This window comes from Coenobita brevimanus, chromosome 69, assembly GCF_032717465.1.
Source record: "Coenobita brevimanus isolate Jiangsu-jjx chromosome 69, ASM3271746v2, whole genome shotgun sequence".
Lineage (NCBI taxonomy): Eukaryota > Metazoa > Arthropoda > Malacostraca > Decapoda > Coenobitidae > Coenobita > Coenobita brevimanus.
Genome location: NC_137022.1, coordinates 17,962,531 through 17,984,884, shown reverse-complemented (window position 1 = coordinate 17,984,884; position 22,354 = coordinate 17,962,531). Strand labels below are relative to the sequence as shown.

The following is a 22,354-nucleotide window of genomic DNA, read 5'->3' as shown; positions in this document are numbered from 1 at the left end:
GTAACAGTGAATAAACTGGGACTCAGGAGCAATTTTGAACATAAGTTGCATACTACCGTAAAAAATGTTAAATTTCTGGTATATGACAAGATAAAGAGGTAAGTACAGAAAGAAAATCTTCGTTTGCACTGTTCATCAATATTAACTACCAAAATCACTGTCACTTCATATCCATCACTTTCACTTCCAAGCACAACTAATAAGTCTGTATCTGAATCGTCATCATTGTCTGTGGAGTCAGGTGTAACCTGGGCAATGTCGGCGAGCTCTCGCGGCCATATGTCTCCCTCATACCAGAGAGGATGCAGGCTTCCATCGTGTTCCTCCCAGCCATGACCTTGGCTCGCATTGGGAATAACAGGTTCAGGAATGTGCGCTCTTTTCCAGATTCCGACTTGCAAGTTCACCCTCCGAATGTGCTGGATTAGGGACCTCCTGCAAGGTGGGAGATTCGCCATATTGACATTACCAGAAGGAATGAGGCAATTCTGTTTGGCGTATAGGCCTACCTCATTTATCCGAATAAGGCGTTCGTCATCCACCTTGGACACCTTAGCTGCTCTGCCATACGCACAACATGTGTAGCTTTCCAGTTCTTCGAGAAGTGTATCTGATAGGTTCCAGGTGTCACCTAACTTCGAGTGCTGAGATGTGTTTCTCTTGTCAGAGTAGTGTCTTCATGGGCTTCAGTTTGCCAATTCCACGGAAGGCACTGGTGCTGTCACTGCCACTGAATGCATGAAGGCACACCAGAGCTGTACATTTTTCCTGGCCAAATCCTCTGCTATCTTGCTGACATCGATCATTCTCTGCTTGTTTCCTGTGCCAGTGTCAAACAATATGGTGATGCCGTTGATGGATGCATCATACTTTAACAAAATAAAGGAGACATCCGAGTCTGGACTTTTCACTCGGAAAAAAAAAAAAAAAAAAAAAACGGTACTTCATGCTCCTTACATAATTCACATAGAGTATGAATCGTGTGTCCGTTTCTTCTTGTGATGATCTCAGTGGCAATATATCCTGTACAACTGTTTTCTTACCATCTTCAGATTTTAGATGGTGAGCTTTGCCTTCACATATGAAGATCACTTATCTTCCTTGTAGTCTCGATGCATAGTTATCATTACTCCAGAGCTTGAAAAGTAGTTTGATAAATTGGATTTTGTTTTCGCCATCTGACATAAAAGATTTCCAATCAGCTGGTCTCTTTGTTGCTCCTCCTTTCAGTAGTAGCTTTCCGACTTAGCCACGGCGTTGCCTTTCCATGGACTTCACTGATCCAGGAAGGTACTGGTCAGTGCTGAAAACAGCGTCACCTGTCTTGCCAATGACGTCAAAAACCTTGGAGTCTATCTGGGTGAATTAGCTGGCAATTCCCTCAGGTGGTAGAAGCTGGCATTTCCATCGTAGATGGTCAAAGTTTCAGCTGATGGGGGGAATGCAAGCATCGGCACAATTTTTGGTAAGATAATGGAATGCTTTTGCTTTGTCACTCTTGGCAAGGTATCCATCAGCAATGACCAAGCAGTAAGGCAAAGGAGTTAACGGGTAAGTCATTAACTCCAAGTCCAGATGCAGGCCCTGATTCTGAGACTTCAGAAGCAGGTGAAACGCAATTTCCATGTTGTTTATAGTGGACAACTTTATTCTTGGTCGTCTTCATTTTGGAGACTTTGTATATGTCCTCGAAAGTCTTGAGGTGTAATCACTTCACCGGTTCAAAGAAGCCTTGCCCCATTTTCAGTCTGTTCTCAACTAAGACGTCACGTGCTTGTTGACCAATGACCTCAGCATTCAGAACATCTTTTGAAATGTCATCAGATGCTGCACTTCCAGATGAGAAAATCAGTAGGTGGTCCTTTGCCTCTGCATCGAATGGGTTGAGGAAGCTGTTTTTGCATTTGTGGTTCCCCTTTCTTGATCTGAGATGCACACTACGATGCTTTGTGCCTTCAGCACTGTCGGCCATATTTGCTAAGCTAAGAGTAGCAACATAGAGCGATCTGCCATGTGTTGACCGAACCCATCTCTGTTATGCCTGGTAGTTGGTGGGTAGGCCAGACACACCAGCTGCACTTATTCCGGCTCCTCCATGGGATGAGAGAATCAGCAGCTGGTCCTTTGCCTCGGCATCGAATGGGTTGAGGAAGCTGTTTTTGCATCTGTGGTTCCCCTTTCTTGATCTCAGTGGGATGCACACTACGATGCTTTGTGCCTTCAGCACTGTCGGCCGTATTTGCTAAGCTGAGAGTAGCATCAACATAGAGCGATCTGGCATATGTTGTCCGAACCCATCTCTGTTATGCTTGGTAGTTTGTGGGTAGGCCAGACACACCTGCTGCACTTGTTCCTGCTCCTCCATGGGATTTAGCACGTCTCATGAAAGTTTCTTCCATGGTCTTGTCAGCATCACAGCGATTTCCGGGAACAAAGGAACGAGCAACACTGGCTGCTCCTCTCTTCAATAGGGACACAGTTTCGGGATGAGAGCTATCTGTGTTGGCTAGAAAGACGGAGAAGTATGTTAGGTACTTGGCGTAATTTGGTCCACCAAAGCTGAAGAACAGTGGAGACATCTGGTTAATGGAAAGCAGCATACGGAAAAAAGTTGTTTGTCTTCACGGCTTCTAACAGACAGGACAAGATGAACGTGTTCCATGTAAGACAGCCACAGCTGTGCAGTTTTCCCCAAACTTCCAGTTTTCACAGACTCTCGGAACTGCGTATACTGTTCAATAATTCTATTCACAGCTGGGTCCATTGCAACAGCATCCAAGGTATCATGGCTCAAGGATTCTATTTGATCGTGTAGCTTCTTGGAAGCTCCGTCAGGCAATGAAGCAAAGAGGTCATCTGTTCCTTGATCTTTGACATGGGCCTCAATCAGCAGTGTCTCCAGGCATTCCAACATTATTGTATGACAGTGTAAGGCTCTGCTGTAATGCTTCCCAGATATGATACCAGCTAGAGATCCTCCACTTATCAGTCCTGCTTCTAGGAAGACATCTGCAAGACCAGTACCAGCCATCTTCTTTCCAATCACCTTCATATAAGCACACAGCAGATGAAATGTTCCAACGAGGATGATGTGGTGTTCATACTTCTCAGGTGAGTTCCACAGGAGGGCGTAGGCCCTCATACACATCCCCAAGTCGAAACGTGGTAACGCCATAATTTTGTCTGTCTTCCTTGGTGGCCTCTTCAGCTGACCGCAAACATTCATGTACAGTTTTGTACTCAGTGATCGGCTTGTTGATTACTGGGCAGTAATCAGTTGTGGTCTGTTTTTTTTCGGAGCATGTCCTGTCAGTGATATGAAGCCTGCCCAGCCAGGAACTTGTTGACTGTTTTTCTTCATCAGCCTGGCGATGATCCACAGCATTTGATGTTTGCGTGACATTTCCATTGCTTGTACAGATCCGGGATATTGTAGGTGTGTGATCTGAAGCTTTGGGCTCTGTCTTCTGGTGACATAGCAAGCAGGAAACGTTACTGATTCTGTTAGGTGTAAGGATCGTTGTTTGCTTCTAAGTTGTGAGGGAATCTCAGGGCAAATTTCGGCATCGTCTTCTTAAACTTCCTGCAGCATGATTCCGTAAGCTGTGTGAACGGATCCTTTTCCTGTTAGGTCAGTGACTAAGAATCAAAGTTGTCAAATTCTGAATGGAACAATGATGGCCCTGATAATTTGGTTGGATAGCTCTCTGGATGACTGGATCATTGCCTCGGCTAGAGTGGTTTCAAGTCCAAGTGAATTACTGATAATTTTCATCAGTAATTCACTGATAATTTTACTGAAGTTTATTAACTGCATACACTTCAGCAAGACACAGGTTGCAGTATTTTGGTGAGTTTCGGAGCGTCTCACAGAAAACTAGGGGTACTACTACTTTACTAGGGATTTCATACATATATGCCCTATCAATACAACAAATATACAATGCTGATGATCAGTAGATACTACCCTTTCATTTGATATATAAGTTGATAGGGTTGAAGCAATTTTAGCTGTTAGAGATTGCCTATTGTGTTTGCCGTAATTTGATGCGCTACACCGGCGGAAATTTAACATTTTTTACGGTAGTATGCAACTTATGTTCACAATGGCTATTGATTCCCAATTTATTCACTGTTACCAGTTGATTTCATGTACAGGGGACCCCAAAGGTTAAAAAAAAAAAATTGGTTTGGTAGTTGTGGGGGTGGAGGGGTTGCACGAGGGGCATATCTGGCCCATGGCCTAAGTGAGATGTGCTGCATATACTCATGATAAGGAACTGATGGAACTGTGGTATTTGATGTATGGTATACGAGTGAGCGACTGGAAAGAGGACAGTTATGGAAGGACGAACCTTTTACCTGAACTGTCAGGTTGGGACAGCTAGAGTGTACATCAACGAAAGAAGTTACCTTCTTTTTAATGCTGGTATTAGGAAGGTAGCACATTGCACTAACTATGAAAGCACGAAGGTTACTGAAATAAATGAAAAAGCAAAGTTTAACATTTGTATGATGTGCTGAGAAGTTACAGCTTTAGCAAAATAATTTCAGTCTTATTAGCCAGCCGATCCCTTGCATCCCGACACGTAACCCAGTATGACACCTCCACTCTCCTTCTCCAGACTGTACAAAACTTTCCGTGACAACAAGTACGTGTATATGATGATGGAGGCGTGCCTAGGCGGGGAAGTATGGACTCTGCTAAGGGACCGAGGCTGGTTCCCTGACCTCACCTCACGTTTCTACACCGGCTGTGTGGTGGAGGCGCTGGAGTTCCTTCACAGCAACAACATCATCTACCGTGACCTCAAGCCAGAGAACCTCCTTCTCGACGCAACTGGTTATGCAAAGTTGGTTAGTTTATTGACCAACATTAGTATTGAATATGCTTATCAATAGTCATCAGTAATTTCGTCAGTACATGTGGTTGCACTACTACATAAGTCAGATGAAGTGCATATACCGATTCGTCCCTTCAGGAATAATCATAACTACATATGAGTAATGATTAATGTAGCCAATATGTAATCAGCATTGAGTGCCCGATGTTTTTTGAGTGTACAATACAGTAGACAGTTTGCTACGCTGAGGATGATATAATTTCAAAGGTTTCGTAGTGTGGGTCTAGATAAGATTGCTATCATACATTCTGTAGCCATGATTAATGTTAATCGTGGTTAATTTTGAACTTTGTACTCTTATTCTAACGAAAGCATCGATGACTTAATTTTGGATGAGTTTTGCCCTCCACTGTTACTAAAGAAATACGTTATAGGCTCGCAAGGTTAACTGTTGGGATGAATTTAATATTCATTGTTACTAACGAAATCACTGTTGGCATAACCAGGGATGAGTGGTATCCACCTTTGTCACCGACAGGTGCATCGTTATCTTAACATTAGATAAATTATATTCTCCTCTGTTAAACGAATGTGTCTTGGTTTAACTTTGGGTGAGTTTTATGCTTCTCTCTTAGTAACGAACGTATCACTGGCTTGACAGGTTGATTTTGGGTTCAGTAAGAAGGTTGGTCCGAGCAGCAAGACGTGGACCTTCTGTGGGACTCCTGAATATGTTGCACCTGAGATCATCCTCAACAAAGGGCATGACAAGGCCGTTGATTACTGGTCTATTGGCATCCTAATGTACGAGCTGCTCACTGGCACGTGAGTAGATCAGCATATATTATTGGCATTTTTATGTACGAGTTGTTGATTGTCATATGGGTATATCAGCATATATTACGGGCATTTTTATGTACGAGTTGTTGACTGTCATGTGAGAATGTCAGTAATTATTTTTGGCATTTTTATGTACGAGCTGCTGTGTGGCACGTGTGTATAACAGCATATGATGCTGTACATCTTTATGTACGAGTTGCTGACTGGCACATGAGTATATCGGCATATATTACTGGCATCTTTATGTACGTACGAGCTACGGATGGGCACGTATGTCATTTATTACTAGCATCCTTAAGTTCGAGCTGTCGACTGGCACATGATTATATCAACATATATTACTGGCATCCTCTTGCACGAGGTACTGATGGGTACGTAAGTATATCAGCATATATTAATGGCATCTTTTTGTACGAGCTGCTGACTGGTACGCGAGTACATCAGCATATGCTACAAACATCCCTGTGTACGAGATATTGACTGGGATATCATCGTCATCATTATTATCATTATAATTAGCATACTTATATAGTGTACAATCTGCTCACTGCCACGAGTGCATCAGGCGCTCATGCTTCCGCTTTTGTGTGTGTGTGTGTGTGTGTGTGTGTGTGTGTGTGTGTGTGTGTGTGTGTGTACCTAACTTTTCTACGTACCGGTACCAACCTACTAACCTTCCTAACTACCTTACCTCCAAGCCTACCTCCTTACTTGTCAGCTGTATCTACTTTCCTACCTACTGTTCATACCTACCTACCTTGTTACTTGCCGCTTTGACTGCTTCCTTACCTATTTCTCTGTTTACGTTTAATTCTCTCCTACGTACTGTACCTACTAACGTACCCACCCGACTCCTGCCTGCCTCCCTACCTTCCTGCTTATTTACATCTCTACCTACCTCTCAGCCTACTGCATTCCTTGCCTATTTACGGGTACGTAAGAATTCCGAATCGGAGCGAGAATTCCGAATCGAAGTGAGAATTCCGAATCTGAGTGAGATTTCCGAATCGGAACTTGAGATTTCCGAATCGGAGCTACTATATTGTGCCATTTTTTTTTTTTTTTTTTTTTTTTTTTTTATGAAATACCAATCAGATATCTTCCTTTTCACGTAGGTACTTTAACTGGTTGGATTTTAGTAATTTCGTTGCATGTTTGGTCTTCTATTTTCAGTCACGGAGTCTGGAATATAGGTAAGTTTGAAATTTGGAGTTTTTCATCAGTGAGCTCTGATCAGTGGGATTTGAAGATATGTATACAACACGCATTTCAACTGCACCCCATTTGATCCGTTGCTGCTGAAGGTACTGTATCATTCGGTTGTGATAATCGGTTGCATATCTGTTCACTGTCCGTAGCTGCATATGAAAACCTCAGGCTCCAGCTATCGAAGTTGACATTTGTGAAACTTCACAAAGATGGAGTGTTTGACGTCACCCGCAACTGACAAACTGTTGCATTATCTTGGACAGTTAACAACTGTGAAAGCGTTAATCACGCTTTGAAAGAACTCGTAAATTGGCAACCCCAACCTGCCCATATTTGGGTCAAAACATTGATCACGGATATCATGACACAGTATAAAGACCTTGAAAGTGCTATAGTGCGAGTAGGTGAATACAGACTGGCTCCGGGATACGAACATTATCGTTTGAAGACGACTGTCTGTGCCACCAAGACTGCAGAAGTTGTTAACAAAATTTATGCGCAGCACGGGCCGAACGAATGGGAGCCAAGTGATATCCAGCAATGGACTTCTCACCATGCGCAAAACTCCATCGGCTGGGAAGAATCCCCATCAGGCTAAAGGAAAATGTACAGAGTGCACAACGATGACTTCAAAGAAACTGAAATTATAAAATGAACAATACACTGCGCAATAATTATATTTCATATGCAACTGAGAAATGTATTTTATTTCTTGAATGAATACAGCACATGACAATAAATAACGGGAAATAAATCCCACTGCAAACAAGTTAACACATAAACAAGTTAAATAACACATAGGACCTATATACATGTAGTTACAGCCCCACCCGTTTTAGAGTCTAGCTCCGATACGGAAATCTCACTCCATTTCGGTAATCTCTCTCTGATTTGTAATTCTTACACACCGCCTATTTACCTACCTACCTACCAACCTCTCTACCAAGCTGCCAACCTACATCCCTACCTCCTAAGCTACCACTCTGCTTCCTCACCTAATGCGGTAACGACACGTGCAGTACAGTTGGCTGCACTCCTGCATTCCCTGAACTTCTCCCATACTCAGTGATGTGGCACCACTGTATTTGTTTGGTTCTTTGGACACGTAGCATATGAAGAGCTCGGAGCATGCAATAGTGTTCCGGCACAGATGGTGAGTAAGGGAATTTTCCTCTAGCGTCTAGGCATTGTCAAACCCGTGTATTAGTTGGATTGTGACAAGCATTAGGATATAACTAGACCCTACATTGGGTGTCTAGTTTGGTGAGGAGGAGGTATGGCTAGTGGTGTATTAAAGGGAACGGAGGGAGGAGGGGGAAGGGGCGAGCTCTGCTACTCTGGATAGCCTCGCAAAGGGTTTCGGGAAGAATGTTCACCAGCAACTGTCGTATGGATCAGGTTATATAAGATACAAACAAGTAAACCTCCTCAAATGTAAGAGTCACACATCACTGTGTTGGAATAAACTAGAAATGGAGAATAACCAGGTTAATGATTTCCTGCTGTTTCATTTCACCATTTGTTTGGCGCACAGAACTTGCCGACCAAGACGAATAAACTGCCACAGCATGTCATATAATGGTATTCCTGATAGAAGGAACAGGAAGTAGCATTTTGACACCATGCTATCACCTACGAAGGTACTCTATTAGTTATGCATAAAGTGCACCTACAGTGTAGGCATACCTTACAAGCTTATAAAATTACATGTCCAAAGATCCAAACAAATACAGCGGAGCCAAATAGCTGCGTTTGGGTGAAGTTCAGGGAACGCGAGAGTTTGAGCTTTGTTGTATAATAAATGATAATTTGGTTGTATATATTGTTTTTATTATCTTTGCCTATCATTGCCATGATGAGAACATAAATCCGAAGTTGAGCATAAAGCACTGTTTTCAATAGCCTATGGAGAGATTCATGAGAATCACGATGACTACCAGTACTGTCCTTGTGGTCCTTAATGTGTTATACATGGCGTTCTGCACAGTAATGCTGGACGTAAGGAGGTAATGCATGAAACCTATAGTCCTTCTGTTTGATGAAGGCGAAATGCTGTGGCTGTGATAATCACGTCAAGAATGCGTATTTGCCAACACTTTCATTCTAAATAACTAATATCGTAACCTTCGCCATAAATTTCCAGTTATTCTTTTCCCGATGGCAGTTTTTTCCACTTTCATGTAGTAGGACTGTAGGTGACAAGGGAGAAATTCCTATGGCACTAAAAGTTTGTAAGAAGGAATGAGGTTAAAAATATGAGAAAGAATAGATAAACAGTACTACAAAAGGAAAGGAGGGAACGGGTAGCGAGAGAAGGAGAAAGCAGGGGGGAGGATGTGTGAGGTTGCCAGCCTACTTGAGAGAGACTGCAATATATGCGTAAATTTAGACCAAATTTATTCAAAACATCAAATAGCGGCGCCAATTAAGGTATAACACCCATTATTAGACAAATGCATGTTGAAAGAAAACAGATAATTTAATAGATTAATGAAATGAATATTTGTTGACAAATATGGTTATTTAAAGAGAAAGTTAAACTGCCTTATGCCTAAAAAAAATGTAGGGCGTAGAAGAAAGTGATAAAAAGGGGGACTTCAAGCACGAGGGATAATAGGAATACGGAAATAGCTGAAGAAAAAAGTTTTGAAAAAATTGGTTCGGGTCCGAAAGACCGTCCAATATCTTTATTTATTGCCTAATATCCAAAGGATAATAATAATGAGTAGGATACCCAAATACGGTGGTGAATAATGGACAGTGTTTTTATTTAGTAGATAAAATGCAATATATGCAGCAGATATTATAATAATTTATTTTTTGTAATTTCTTTTCATCTAATCACACTCACCTGTCTTACCCTCCAGCAGACTCTCGTCTCCGCTACCCAACCATTCGTCTCCCCCTCCCACCAGCCAGACTGTGCTGCTTCTTCACCCTCCCACACTACCCCCTATATAACTCCGGCCACATTTCTCCCCTCCTCACCCTCCCACATCCCCCCTCCCTCCACCTGCAACTGTTACAAGAACCACTGAGACCCAAACCAAGTCGCTGGTGGATGGGGTGTAGCCGTTTCATCTGTCCGGAGCTGTACGTATTCATTTAGTACTCCCCGCTACTTGCAAAGCAGATAATGGGTGTTAAGTTTTGAGTAAACGCACCCACCCCCCCTCCTCCGATCTTATCTAAACGTACTGGAAGGGTTAAGCAGTAACCCATGACAATACCTATTGCTCTTTAGAACAAGAAGGCAATGGTCAAGGCCACAGGTGTCAGATATAGGTCAAATGTTGACCTCGTAAAATCGATTTTTTTTTTTTTTTTTTTTTACGAAATTTTGAAAAAGGTTTTGGGGGAGGGCAAGAATGAAGTGATTCAGTTTTGAAAACAATTCATTGAAGGTCAAGGTAATAAGGCAAGGTCAAAGTTCGACCAATGCGAGTGACTCGGCAAAAGTTAAAATTCTTCCGGTCTGAGTGTATCTAAACATGGTGAAAATATTGTTGAGCAGCCATCGAGTAAACCCAGTGTTTTTAAGGACAGTAAGTCAAAGGTCAAGGTTATAGGGCAAGGTAAACTTTAAAAGGTTTTATCCAACTTAGTCCAAACTCGATGGAAAAGCTGAAGATAAAGTGGGAATAAAAGAATTCGATTTTGAGCACCGTCAAAGTCAAGGTTATAGGAAAAGGTCAAAGATCAAGGTTACAAGCCAAGGTCAGCTCCAACTGTTTCAGTCTAATTTGAACAAAAGTTTGTGGAAAGGTCAAAGGTCAGACCAAAACGAAGGGATTTAGTGGTGAGTACAATCAAAGGCCGAGGTGGCAGGACAAGATCAAAGTTTGACCCATTGTGTCTGATGATCAAACGTGCAAAATTTATCGATGATCGCCCAAAAAGTTGACTTACTGTTACTTAGCCCAACAGGTCATGGTCAGTATCAATATATATTTTTTTTCTGATGAAGACTGATCTTTGTGGAAGGGTTAAGGGTAAATGGATAGAGACTCGAGTTTGAGAACAATCAGTCAAAGATCAAGATCACTGGGGAAATGTCAATGGTCAAGATCATTGGAGACATTCAACTCAATGTTGATTTTGTTTAAATCAGAGACTGAAGGCTTAACATTGAGGTAAAAATTAAATCATTCAATTTTGAGAGTAATATGTTGAAGGTCAAGATCAAAGTGCAAAGTCATATTTGGATATTTGGCCTTGAGACCTGTTGGTGATTGTGAATATTGCAGTTTCTTAGTGCTTCTTCATATTCATTTCTATTGCCAGTTGTATTCTTTGGTTGGTTGTAATAAAACTGTGAAGACAGCATAAATCATTGCAATAGGAAGTAAGCTGTAGCACCAGTCAAATAGGGCGGTATTGATAAAGTGGCTGGAAAAATGGAGACAGGGAGAGCTGGAGCCCCCATTTCCTTAGCCTACAGGACTAGCTTCTGAACATCCCTCTTTGATGAACCTTTTCATTGTTTGGTAACACAAAGTGTAGGCCAGCATAATCTCCTGTACACCCACTAAAATAATTATTGGCACTCTTTTAGCATGATAAAATTTGACACACCAGACGAGAGATCTGAAAACAAACTCGTGACTTAACGTGCCAGGTTGGTATCCCTGATTTCTCAGCCTTAGGTCAGTTTTCATTGTGACATCGATGGCTTTGTGTCAACACTTACAAAGCATTTTGTTTTGTTCATAATTATCAGTTCTTTATGTTACTTAGAGAGTTGAGTACCAACATGGGCTACTTCTCATAAAAATCATAAACGAGGATGCTGTTGTGTAACGTGCAGAATTAACTGAAATCTAAGAAGTGTTACGAAAGAACCCGAAACCGTTTTGAATATAAATCCTAGGTTCGAGTACTCAATAGCGTGTAAGTGGCAGCGTTGCCATTTTGGCGCGGAAATCCCAATTTCTTGTACACTGAAACATCATTTAGCTTATTTTATATTTTACACATATGTATGTAACCGCGGCTAGTGCTTTATCTTGCACTATTACTTAAACTAATACGTGCTTTTTACTGTGCTGAATGCTTTTTGGAACAAGACTGCCATGTTGCACGCCTTTTTCTTGTTACTGAATTAAAGGAAAAATGCAACGAGTTTGTATCTACAGCTGAAGTTCATTCATTTCATCTTGCGGCATTGTAATAACTTTGTTGGTTATTTGTTTTTTCTTAATGGCATTTGTTAATAGACAGTACTACGGCTCATCATATTTTCCAATACATTTCTTTGAGGTTAGTACTGTACTTTAGTGGTGATTTCTTGTCAGTAGCTTTAGGGTAATGATTGAAAGATTGCCGATCTCTCCCTGGTTACAATAATGGCGCAGTATAATTAAATAATAAAAACCTAGTGCTACAATTGGCTGAGAAGCAGGATAGTCGGTGTGAATGAGAGTAAAAGACAGGCCCAATAAAAAGCCTGGCTCCATGCGCACAAAAGACTGAAAATAAAACGTATTCTACATTTTTTATTTTCAGTCATTGTTTTTTCAATCATATAGTTTCAATTATTTTTTTTTTCAGTCATATAATATTTTCCTTTTATATATACGTTGTATAGTATATTAAAAAAAACATTAAAAGATAACAACTGATAAGAGAAAACGGATATTAAAGACTGGTACTAAAGAGGGAATAATAAAACTTAAAATTCCTAAAAAGGAAGGATGTAGATGTAATAAAGAAAATGAGGCACATCATGGTTATAATATTGTAGTACAGTTCCTTGGAAGTGGATGTATTTAGCTGAGTGTGCCATCAACCCATTCTTTTAATACTAATGGTGGTTGCTACTGTTTCACAACGTGTTAGAAAATCTCAAGGTGGTAACCTCGGATACTATGGATGCCAAGCAGGATAACAGCTCTTTGATTTCTATATTACCTAGTGGATAATGATTTGAGATTTTCCTTGGGGCATTGCGTCCATTGCTATGAATAATTCATTATACACGACATGAAGCTATGGGGGTTATACTGTATCCGGAGAGAGAGAGAGAGAGAGAGAGAGAGAGAGAGAGAGAGAGAGAGAGAGAGAGAGAGCGGGGGGGGCGAAGGTGTAGAGGGAGGGGGAGAATCAGGTGTGCCAACTGTTACCACGCATTCACAGCTCCTGTGTCAGGGTGGGTTGCAAAGGGTATCGAAGCATGGGGTGCCAATAACTATTTTAATGGGTGTACATTTCCCTCTGTCAACACCAGACTCCATGCAATAACACTCCACACTTCCTGCTCCAAAACTAGAAAATGGCATGAGAATCAGCCTCAGGGTCCCCTTGAGATGGAGGAGGAGACGATAAAAGCTCCCACCATCTGGTCCGTTCATGGTAACGACCAAGTGAGATGCATGAAATCACTGTCTGACTCACTCTCTATTTGTTTATGCAACATTCGTAGCCTTTCTTCTGATTTTATCTGTTACAAGCCTTCTTTCTCCCTCTGGACCTATCTTTCCTCATTGAAACTCAGTTGTTTGGGGTGACTGATAACAAACTCTTCTCTGCATCCTCCTCCTTTCTATATACTCACTTCAGAGTCAAGGGTGGCTGTTGTGTGTATGTATACAACATAACTTGCTCTTTTGTTCCTAAACTTAAATCTTTTGAATTCTTGACACTCTGGTTTTGACTATCTTGCCATCTTACTAAATATTTCTGTTCTGTGTGCTTATCCCCTAATTCTGCCAACTATGAACATTTCTTTGACTATCCTACTTTATGATGGAACATCTTGTCAGTTTCTTTTTTCTCTGAAATCTCCATACCAGGTGATTTCAATGTTCATCACCGCCCTTGGCTCTCCCCTCCATTCGCTGATCCACCTATTGAACAAATTTATGTTTTTTCTATCCTTAATTGTTCTATAGAAGCTTGTACAGTATAGCACCCTACTGCTATCCCTGATCACCTTAGAGAGAATTCCAACATACTTGATCTCTGTCATACAACTAATCCTTCTGCTTACTTTGTTAATCTTTTTTCTCAGTTTGGCTCCTCCGATCACAACCTTATCATCTCAACATGGCCTTTAGCTCCACTAAGGCCCATGGACCCTCCCAAGAAGTGGTGGCTGTGATACTTTGGAGCTGCTGATTAGGAGATCCTCAGAGAGTACTACTTCAATTTTCCCTGGAATAATTAATTATTGATTCCATGACTGAGTCATCTGAGTGTGCCTCATGCATTATGAAGGATATTCTCTTGGGCATGGGAGCTTATGTTCCTTTCTCCTATCCTGTGACTAATACAAAAAAAGTACTTGATTTAACTGTTCTTGTATTAATGCTGACCACAACAGGAGGAAGACGTACAAAAGGTGCAGGAGACAACTCACCCCCGACTCTCATCTCTGTTACGTCTTTGCCAGAACTGTGCTAAGTCTGCTCTCCACTTGTCTATAACAGTTTCATTCGTAATTATTGCTCTAACCTCTCCAACTCATATTCTTCCCGATCCTTTAGGCACCTTGCCAAAAAACTTCCTAACTTCACTTCATTTTCCTTCTCCTCTCTTTTCCGTTGTGATGATTCTCTAGTTGTTTCTTATGAAAAAGAAGAACTCTTTGCTCATATTTTCACCTCCACCTTCACTTTAGACAATTAGGTGCTGTTCCTCCATATCTTCCTCCCTCTGGCTTCCTCTTTGACTGACATTAAAAGTTCTTCACTTAGTTTACTTTTTGCCCTCACTGGCCTCAATACTAATTACGTATGAGGTTGATGAGGCCACTCTTGTTGCCCTCAGGACCTGTGTTTCTGTGCTTCAACCCTGCCTACATAAACTCTATATTGTCTGTTGGCTTGCACCTTTCATTCTTGCTGGAAGTTTGCTCTCATGTAGCCTGACCCAAAGAAGAGTGATCATTCCTAGCTCTTTAACTACCAGCCAGTTGTAGTAACATCTTGTTTTTCTGCAGTTATTGAATCTACTCATTAAAAAAAAAAAATCAAAGCATCTTTCCCATCGCAACCTTCTTTCTGATCGCCAGCACAGGTTCCTACAGGGACACTTCACTGGCGATCTTCTCACCTTCCTTTCACACTCTTGATCATCCTCCACTGGGGACATTGGCAAAAGCTGTTCCACTGCATTTGACATCTCAGTGACTTTCAATTGAGTCTGGCATAAATATTTTCAAAACTGCCACAATACTGTTTCTATCCTTGTATTTGTGCCTAGCTTTCTTTCTGGTAATTTTACAGCTACTGTTGTAGATAGCCACCATTATCCACCCAGGGAATTCAATAGTGGTGTTCCTCAGGGTTGTGTTCTATCTGTTAAGGATCTTCCAAGCTGCATCTATAACTCTATCCACGCATTTGCTAATGATTCATATGCTTATGACTTCAGCAAACATGGCATAAGGTCATGGCACACCTAATGTCTGACGACTCATATCTCTGATTGGGGACAAAGTAATCATGTTATGCAAGAAAAAAAAAAACTAAGTTCTAACTTCTTTCAACCTATCAAAATGTTCTGCGGGATTATAATTTAACTTTTAACGGCATCGAACACAATCGCCCATCGTTTCTGAACGTACATGGGTTTCATTCTCTTGGGATTTTATTTGGAAAGATTATATTACCCATCTTGTATAATCTGTTTCCGGGCAATTAGGTATGCTATGAGGACTCCATACCGTCTTTACCTCACAGAATTGTCGTCATTATACCTTTTATCGGCCATGTGTCGAGTAAGAATCTCATGTGTGAGGTGGCTCCCCATATGCAGCTCTTCTTAATAAGATAGTGTCTAAGACGTTTCGTCTCATTAACACTCTTCCTTATACTGGCTCCCTTCAATATCTGACACATCGGCACGCTGTTACATCTTTATCTCTTCTTTGTCACTACTTCAGTTGGCACTGCTCCTCTGAAATCTGTCTGCATCCCTACGCCAGTATGGCAGGTGCATAGCACCCATTTGGCACCAAACCCTCATTCTTGTCTGTCCAGTTCTTCAATGGAAGAGTTAACTGTTTCAGAAGTCCCTTTTTTATGCAACAGGTCGACTCAGGAACACTTCCTCTCTTTGTATTTCGTACTGTCTTTGACCTCCAGTCTTTTAAACCCAATGGGTCTAGGCTTCTCGAAGTGAATGGATCTTGAATTTGGATCTTTGTTATTTTGTTTATATTTTTTCTTGAAGGGGACAATATTATGGGCTTCTAACTTTTGATTCCTTCTTCCTTGCATTAAAAAAAATGTGAACACCTTTTCCCTGTGATACCACTGTTACTCCCTGCTCTTGTAAATAAAAGAGTTTTTTGTCATTATGGTGTTGCGGCTGCTCTAAGCATGGCAGCGACTCTGATGAATACACACCTTCAGGTGGAAAAAGATTAATTTGACTCACCAGTCGTCAAAGCTGATCAGTAATTCTGGCCGCCATAGCGTGGACGAATGAAAGAACGAATGGATCAAGAACTCATTCTGTACAGTCATATCGAGAGAACTCTGAATGACGAAGTCGAGTGCCTTGCACTCGACTCAGTCTTTGAGAGTTCTTGCAAATGACCATACAGTAAAGTTATGTTGTCTTAAACTCACTACACGTTTCTCACATTTTCAAGAGCCCCATCTTCACCACTCTTACTCTTGGATTATTGTTTTCATGCCACACCAAAGTCTTTTGCACCCATAATTTAATGTGGATACTATTACTCCATGGAATCCTCTAGCAGCTATCACATTCTGACCTTTGCTTCGGATCAAGGACTTCATACTACCAGCCATTCTCCTTTCATATGCAACTTCATTTTCCACTTTCGTTTTACTGGTAACTCTCATTTCAATCACTGCACCCACATACTTGCAGTCGCCAGAAAATTTCACAGGGAGTCACCTGCTCTCTCTACAGCCATCAAGGCACAGCGCTCATAGACATAAGCAAATTTAAAACCAGTCAGCAAAGTCCTTGTCTCGAAATTTTCGACTGTTTCCAATTCATTACTATCCTTATCGCTCTAGTAACAACATAAGCTTCTACCTGCCTGACAGTCCCATCCAAAAAAAAAATATATATATATATATGAAAAAGCCATGGGAACATTGCACATTTCTTTCTCACTCCAACACTGATGTTAAAGATGCTAAACGACTCATATAGACAAGTGCTTTCTCTTATCCAAGCTTCTTAACCGTAATAGATCTCATAAAAATATTGAACATCATATATATATATATATATATATATATATATATATATATATATATATATATATATATATATATATATATATATATATATATATATATATATACACGTGTGTGTGTGTGAAGCCTCTGTGGTACAGTGGTAAAGTATGCTTTTTTCATACACTGAAGAACATGGGTTCGCTCCCCGCCACGGTAATAAACTTTGGCCACGTACTGCACTGGCCACGTACTGCATTGGCAGGCATAAGGGGTGCTGTGGTTGAACCAGTGTTGCATACTATAAAGTATGTTTGCACCCAGTCGGCTTGCGTGGGCCAATTACACTTGGTTCACAGACTACACACATCCAAAGCCACTCCAACTACAATTACACTTACAAGCACTTGTCATCCTACATACAATCTCTACTAGACAGCCTAAGCCACTTGGTAGAGATACATTGGCTGTATTGTCCCCACTTCGGTCGGGATAGGCCGGTCCTGCAGTGGACACTCAAATGGCTGATGAGATAAGATGATATATATATATATATATATATATATATATATATATATATATATATATATATATATATATATATATATATATATATATATATATATATATATATATATATATATATATATATACTTAGGCTTCTTCCCCCAAAGATAGTTAGGTAGCCGAGACAGGACGACACACTCCCAGTTTACTCATCCACACACACACATTCATTCGCATCTTTATATATATATATATATATATATATATATATATATATATATATATATATATATATATATTGTTGAGTAGTAGGATGGTACTTGGAAAATTCCCAATGGCACATGCGTTTTCAGAATCCAGTCAGAGTTGCGAGGTAGCCTGCTACTGAGAACGGAGGTATTTTGTAAAGTTATATAATCATTATTTTTTTCTGTAATGTTTCATTTAGGTGATTGTTTAATCATGTAATTTAACACTTTGGCCGGCCGATGACGTTATGAACACCATTTGAAAAACTCCAGTAAGCTGGCCAATGAAATTATTTATGTCATTGAAGCAAAATATTCACCTAAAATCCATTTAATGTTTGAGGTTCATGGGACAATTTTAAAATGCGCGACAATATCTTCCCAGTCTTCCTGTGCTCTATAAACATCATTGGGCGGTAAGTATAAATATATTTACTGTATATACAGTATATTCTTTATTTTTCTAATGTATACATATTTTTCTGTTTTATGCAAGGAAGAAGGAACCAAAGGCCGGGAGCCCACAAACCAGTCCTTCTGAGAAAAAACGAAAATATTACAAAACAGAATCAAATTCAAGATCCATTCATTTCGAGATGCCTGGACACACTGCATTTGGAAGACAGGACATCATAGAAAGTAGGAAATACAGATAGAGGGAGACAGTTCCAGAGTTGACCTGTTGCATAAATGAAGGACTGGAAGTAACGGTTAACTCTTGCATTAAAGAGTTGGACAGAAAAGGGATCAGAAATTTTTGCTAGAAGGGTGCTATGCACCCATTGTAGAGGTAGAGGGATGCAAGCAGACAGTTCAGAGGAGCAGTGACTATTGAAGTAGTGATACATAAGAGATGTAGTTGCAACAGTGTGGCGAAGAGACAGTGGTTGAAGGGAGCCAGTAAGAGGAGGAGAGTTAATGAGATGAAAAGCCTTTGACTCCACCTTTTTGAGACGAGCTGTATGTGGGAAGCCTCCCCATACATGAGCGTTGTACTCTACACAGGGGAGAATAAAACCCATGTATAAAGTCAACAACTGTGCAGGGGTAAAGAAGGTACGGAGTCGGCTTAGCAAACCTAATCTCTTGGAAGCAGATTTTACAAGAGATGTAATATGATCTTTCCAAGATGAGTTCCGAGAGAATGAAACCCCAACTATGTTTAAGGATGATGCAGGATTGAGTTGGACATTATTAAACATTAGTGGGTACTCTTGTGGAAGATTCTGTCGAGTTGATAGGTGTAAGAACTGATTCTTTGACACATTAGAAACAAGATTACTTTTACCTCACTCAGAGCCACGAGCCGGGTCAGACATTAGGTATACCACAGCATCATCCCTTGCTTGTTGAAGTAACTACTGAGATGGACATTGCAGTAACCGAATGGAAAGGTGAAGGGTGGAATCATCGGTGTATGAGTAGACAGAGTTAGATGTACAGTTTAGGTCATTGATGAATTGAAGGAAGAGAGGGGGTGATAGTTTTGGAACTTCATAGCCACCATTTATATATATATATATATATATATATATATATATATATATATATATATATATATATATATATATATATATATATATATATATATGTAACTCTTTAGTCTTGTAATAAGTGAGTCTTGAGTTTTGGTTAAAGTTATTTTGGTAATTGAAGTGCAGGAGGAGTTAAAGATGAATACAGGAAGTTGATCTTGATTTATTATCTTCGACGAAAGTCTAAGCAGAGCAGTGTATGTATTACACAGGGACTTTATTTACTAAGTCTAGTTGGACCCCTCTTCTTATTTGATCTATCCACTACCTGCCGGTTCTATGGCTTGCCCCTTTCTGAGCTCTGATTCCTACATTCTCGTTTAGCAAGGGTCTTGTCACGTGTGCTATACTGTTGTGGAAGCTTTTAGAACACTGTATGTCTGTGTGTATGTAAAGCTTCTGTTGCACGACCAGCATTCTTTCACTTTAAGAGTTGCAAGCTACTTTCCTTTTGCTTGATTCTCGCTGATACACTACCTATCTCACACCCTGGCTTGGTGCTTCTATCTATCTATCTATCTATCTATCTTTTATGCTATCTATTATGATCTGTATTTATAATATGGAGTCCAGACATCGCTCGGTCACGCGAACTGGCGGTCCTCTGACAGCAGGCATCATTGACGTATGCTAATCTATTAATACATAATATTGATTGTAATATTGCATAGATATAATATTCATGTTCATATTGCAATGATCCAGTAATATTACATTTTAAACAAGTTGTATACATAATTGAACAAATGCAATATGGTTAAATTGGTTATTGTATGACATTTTGTGAGATGTGTATGTATAACAGTAAAGTGCATATATGCAAAAAAAAAAAAAAAAGTTCAAAGTTAAGATTATGGTAAGAGCTATTAATACTTCATAAAGAGATAATGATACTGGTATACTTCTATATCATGTCATTCATTTTTTGTTGTTGTAAAATTAATATATATATATATATATATATATATATATATATATATATATATATATATATATATATATATATATATATATATATATATATAAAATATGAACACTTTATTCAGGGGGGTTAACTCTCCCCCCTCTAAATACTGACTCCAAATTTCCAATTCTTGCAAGCATTCTGTGCATTGCGAACAGCACTACTGCAAATACAATACAGAAGATTATAAGGACAGTAGGTGCTGGGCTATACACATAATATGGGTTGAACATATTCAAACTCAAATCTTCCCAGGGCTTCATTGTTTCATTGATCAGTTGCATAGTTTCAAACTTAGGTGAAGTCAGCTTAATACTTGTGCTCATGTTGAAGTCCATATTAGGTAGTGGGTGGAAATGTTTGTGTGTATGATTGAGGATGGCGTAGTGATTGATGGTGGATAAAATGGACATGGATGGTGTAAATACCGCACAATAGTCTGGTGCTATGTATAATCCTGATGCTGAAGTAAGAGATGGTGGTATGTCTGGAGAGACTATGTAAACTGATGTTTTATGAGTTAAATAAAAAAAAATGTGAGTGTCCGATGCGTTGATGGTGTACAAGCTTATCTGGAGCAAAAGTGAAGTTGCAATGATTATGAATATTGTGATTTCTTATGATAGCCATTTCACAAGGGACTGTTTCAGAAGGATGAAACGTGAAAATGTACGCAGGACAAAGGTGAACAGCATGTAAGGATGTGCGGCACTTTCGTTCAATCGTTGATTCATTTGCGAAAGTGAAAGTGTTCCGTCTCTTGGAGACCATGATGAGTTTGGTGTCTGTGTTGATGTTGATGATGACGAAAGTGTTATTATTCTTAGAAGAGAAGGGGTATATTTCGTATACTGTGAACAGGTCGTCAGTTATGAATGGTACATGAACTACTACTGATGTTGGTGTTAGTGTTGCTTCTAAATATGGATAATATTGCATGAAATCCCTACTTCGGAACAAAGGCTTCAATTTATGTTTATGTATGCCTTGACTAATTATCTGACGTAGCTCATGAACTGGAAGTAAGTAATTTGTGATCATGCCATTACCGGCATTCGAAAATCTTTGCATAAGTGCCCTGTAACGAACTCTAGTGTTGTCTAACTGGAGTAGAATTGTGTCAGTGTGTTCCGTGATGATGGAGAAGTGTTGGAAAAGTGCAAGGTCCATAAAACCAAGTGTTTCCTTCCATGTCATTTATTCATCTACACTTTCGAGAGCTATGTTTTCCGCCTTTTCCAGATCTTTCACGATTGTCTTCATTGCTGAGTTATGTCCTGAGATGAATTTATCTTGGTATGTTAGTACTTGAGCTATTTTATTAAATTTGTTGTTTATTTCTTGAAGGTCTTCCTCTGTAGCCAATCCAAAGATGTTCCCAAGAACTGCACCACCCAGGTCGAACAAACCGTGCTTTTGGCGAGTACGTGTAATATTGTTTGTGGCGCTCAATACCTCCGTTCCATGAGATGGGAGATCTTGGATCATGATGAGCATAGTTGACTTCGCCTGTTCCATCTTCCATTTCGCTAACTTCACTATTTCATCCACTTCCTGTGTGTTATGTGCATATGTAACATAGCCTCCTATCATGAAGTCCAGGGTTCTCATTGGTCTCGCGATGTTTTCTAGATAAGAGGGTAATTCGTATAAGTAATCCAGACTGATTTCAGTACTCATGACATCTTTTACGATTGATGTGGCCGTTGGAGCTATGAGGCATTCTTGCCGTACTATGTGTTGGAGGTCTAAGTGAGCATATCCTCTTGCTATGTAGAGGAGAATCCATAGCATAAGTTACCTACTGACAAAAAAATCTATTAATTTTCTAATATGGTCATGCCGTGGTCGATGATAGTGATGATGTGCGTTACGGGTGACTAACGTAGAACAATAACTTGTTTGTTATTTCATTTATAGAAGGAGTTTAAATCGATATTTAAATCATATACATGATGTACTGTAGATTTTATTGGAACAGTTGCACCTATGTTTGATTGTTTGGTATATGACCTTGATTTATTTTTGTAATTATTGTTGTTTTCTT

General features: G+C 40.0%; 1 protein-coding gene across 1 annotated transcript in view; it reads left to right on the top strand.

Moving 5' to 3' along the window:
• Window positions 1-22,354, top strand: part of LOC145406106 (cGMP-dependent protein kinase, isozyme 1-like) — a 664,176-nt gene that overhangs the window by 557,885 nt on the left and 83,937 nt on the right. Inside the window, exons 10-11 of the mRNA XM_080277304.1 lie at window positions 4,626-4,857; window positions 5,506-5,669. Coding sequence (XP_080133430.1) covers window positions 4,626-4,857; window positions 5,506-5,669 — 396 coding nt within the window. The remainder of the gene's footprint in view (window positions 1-4,625; window positions 4,858-5,505; window positions 5,670-22,354) is intronic.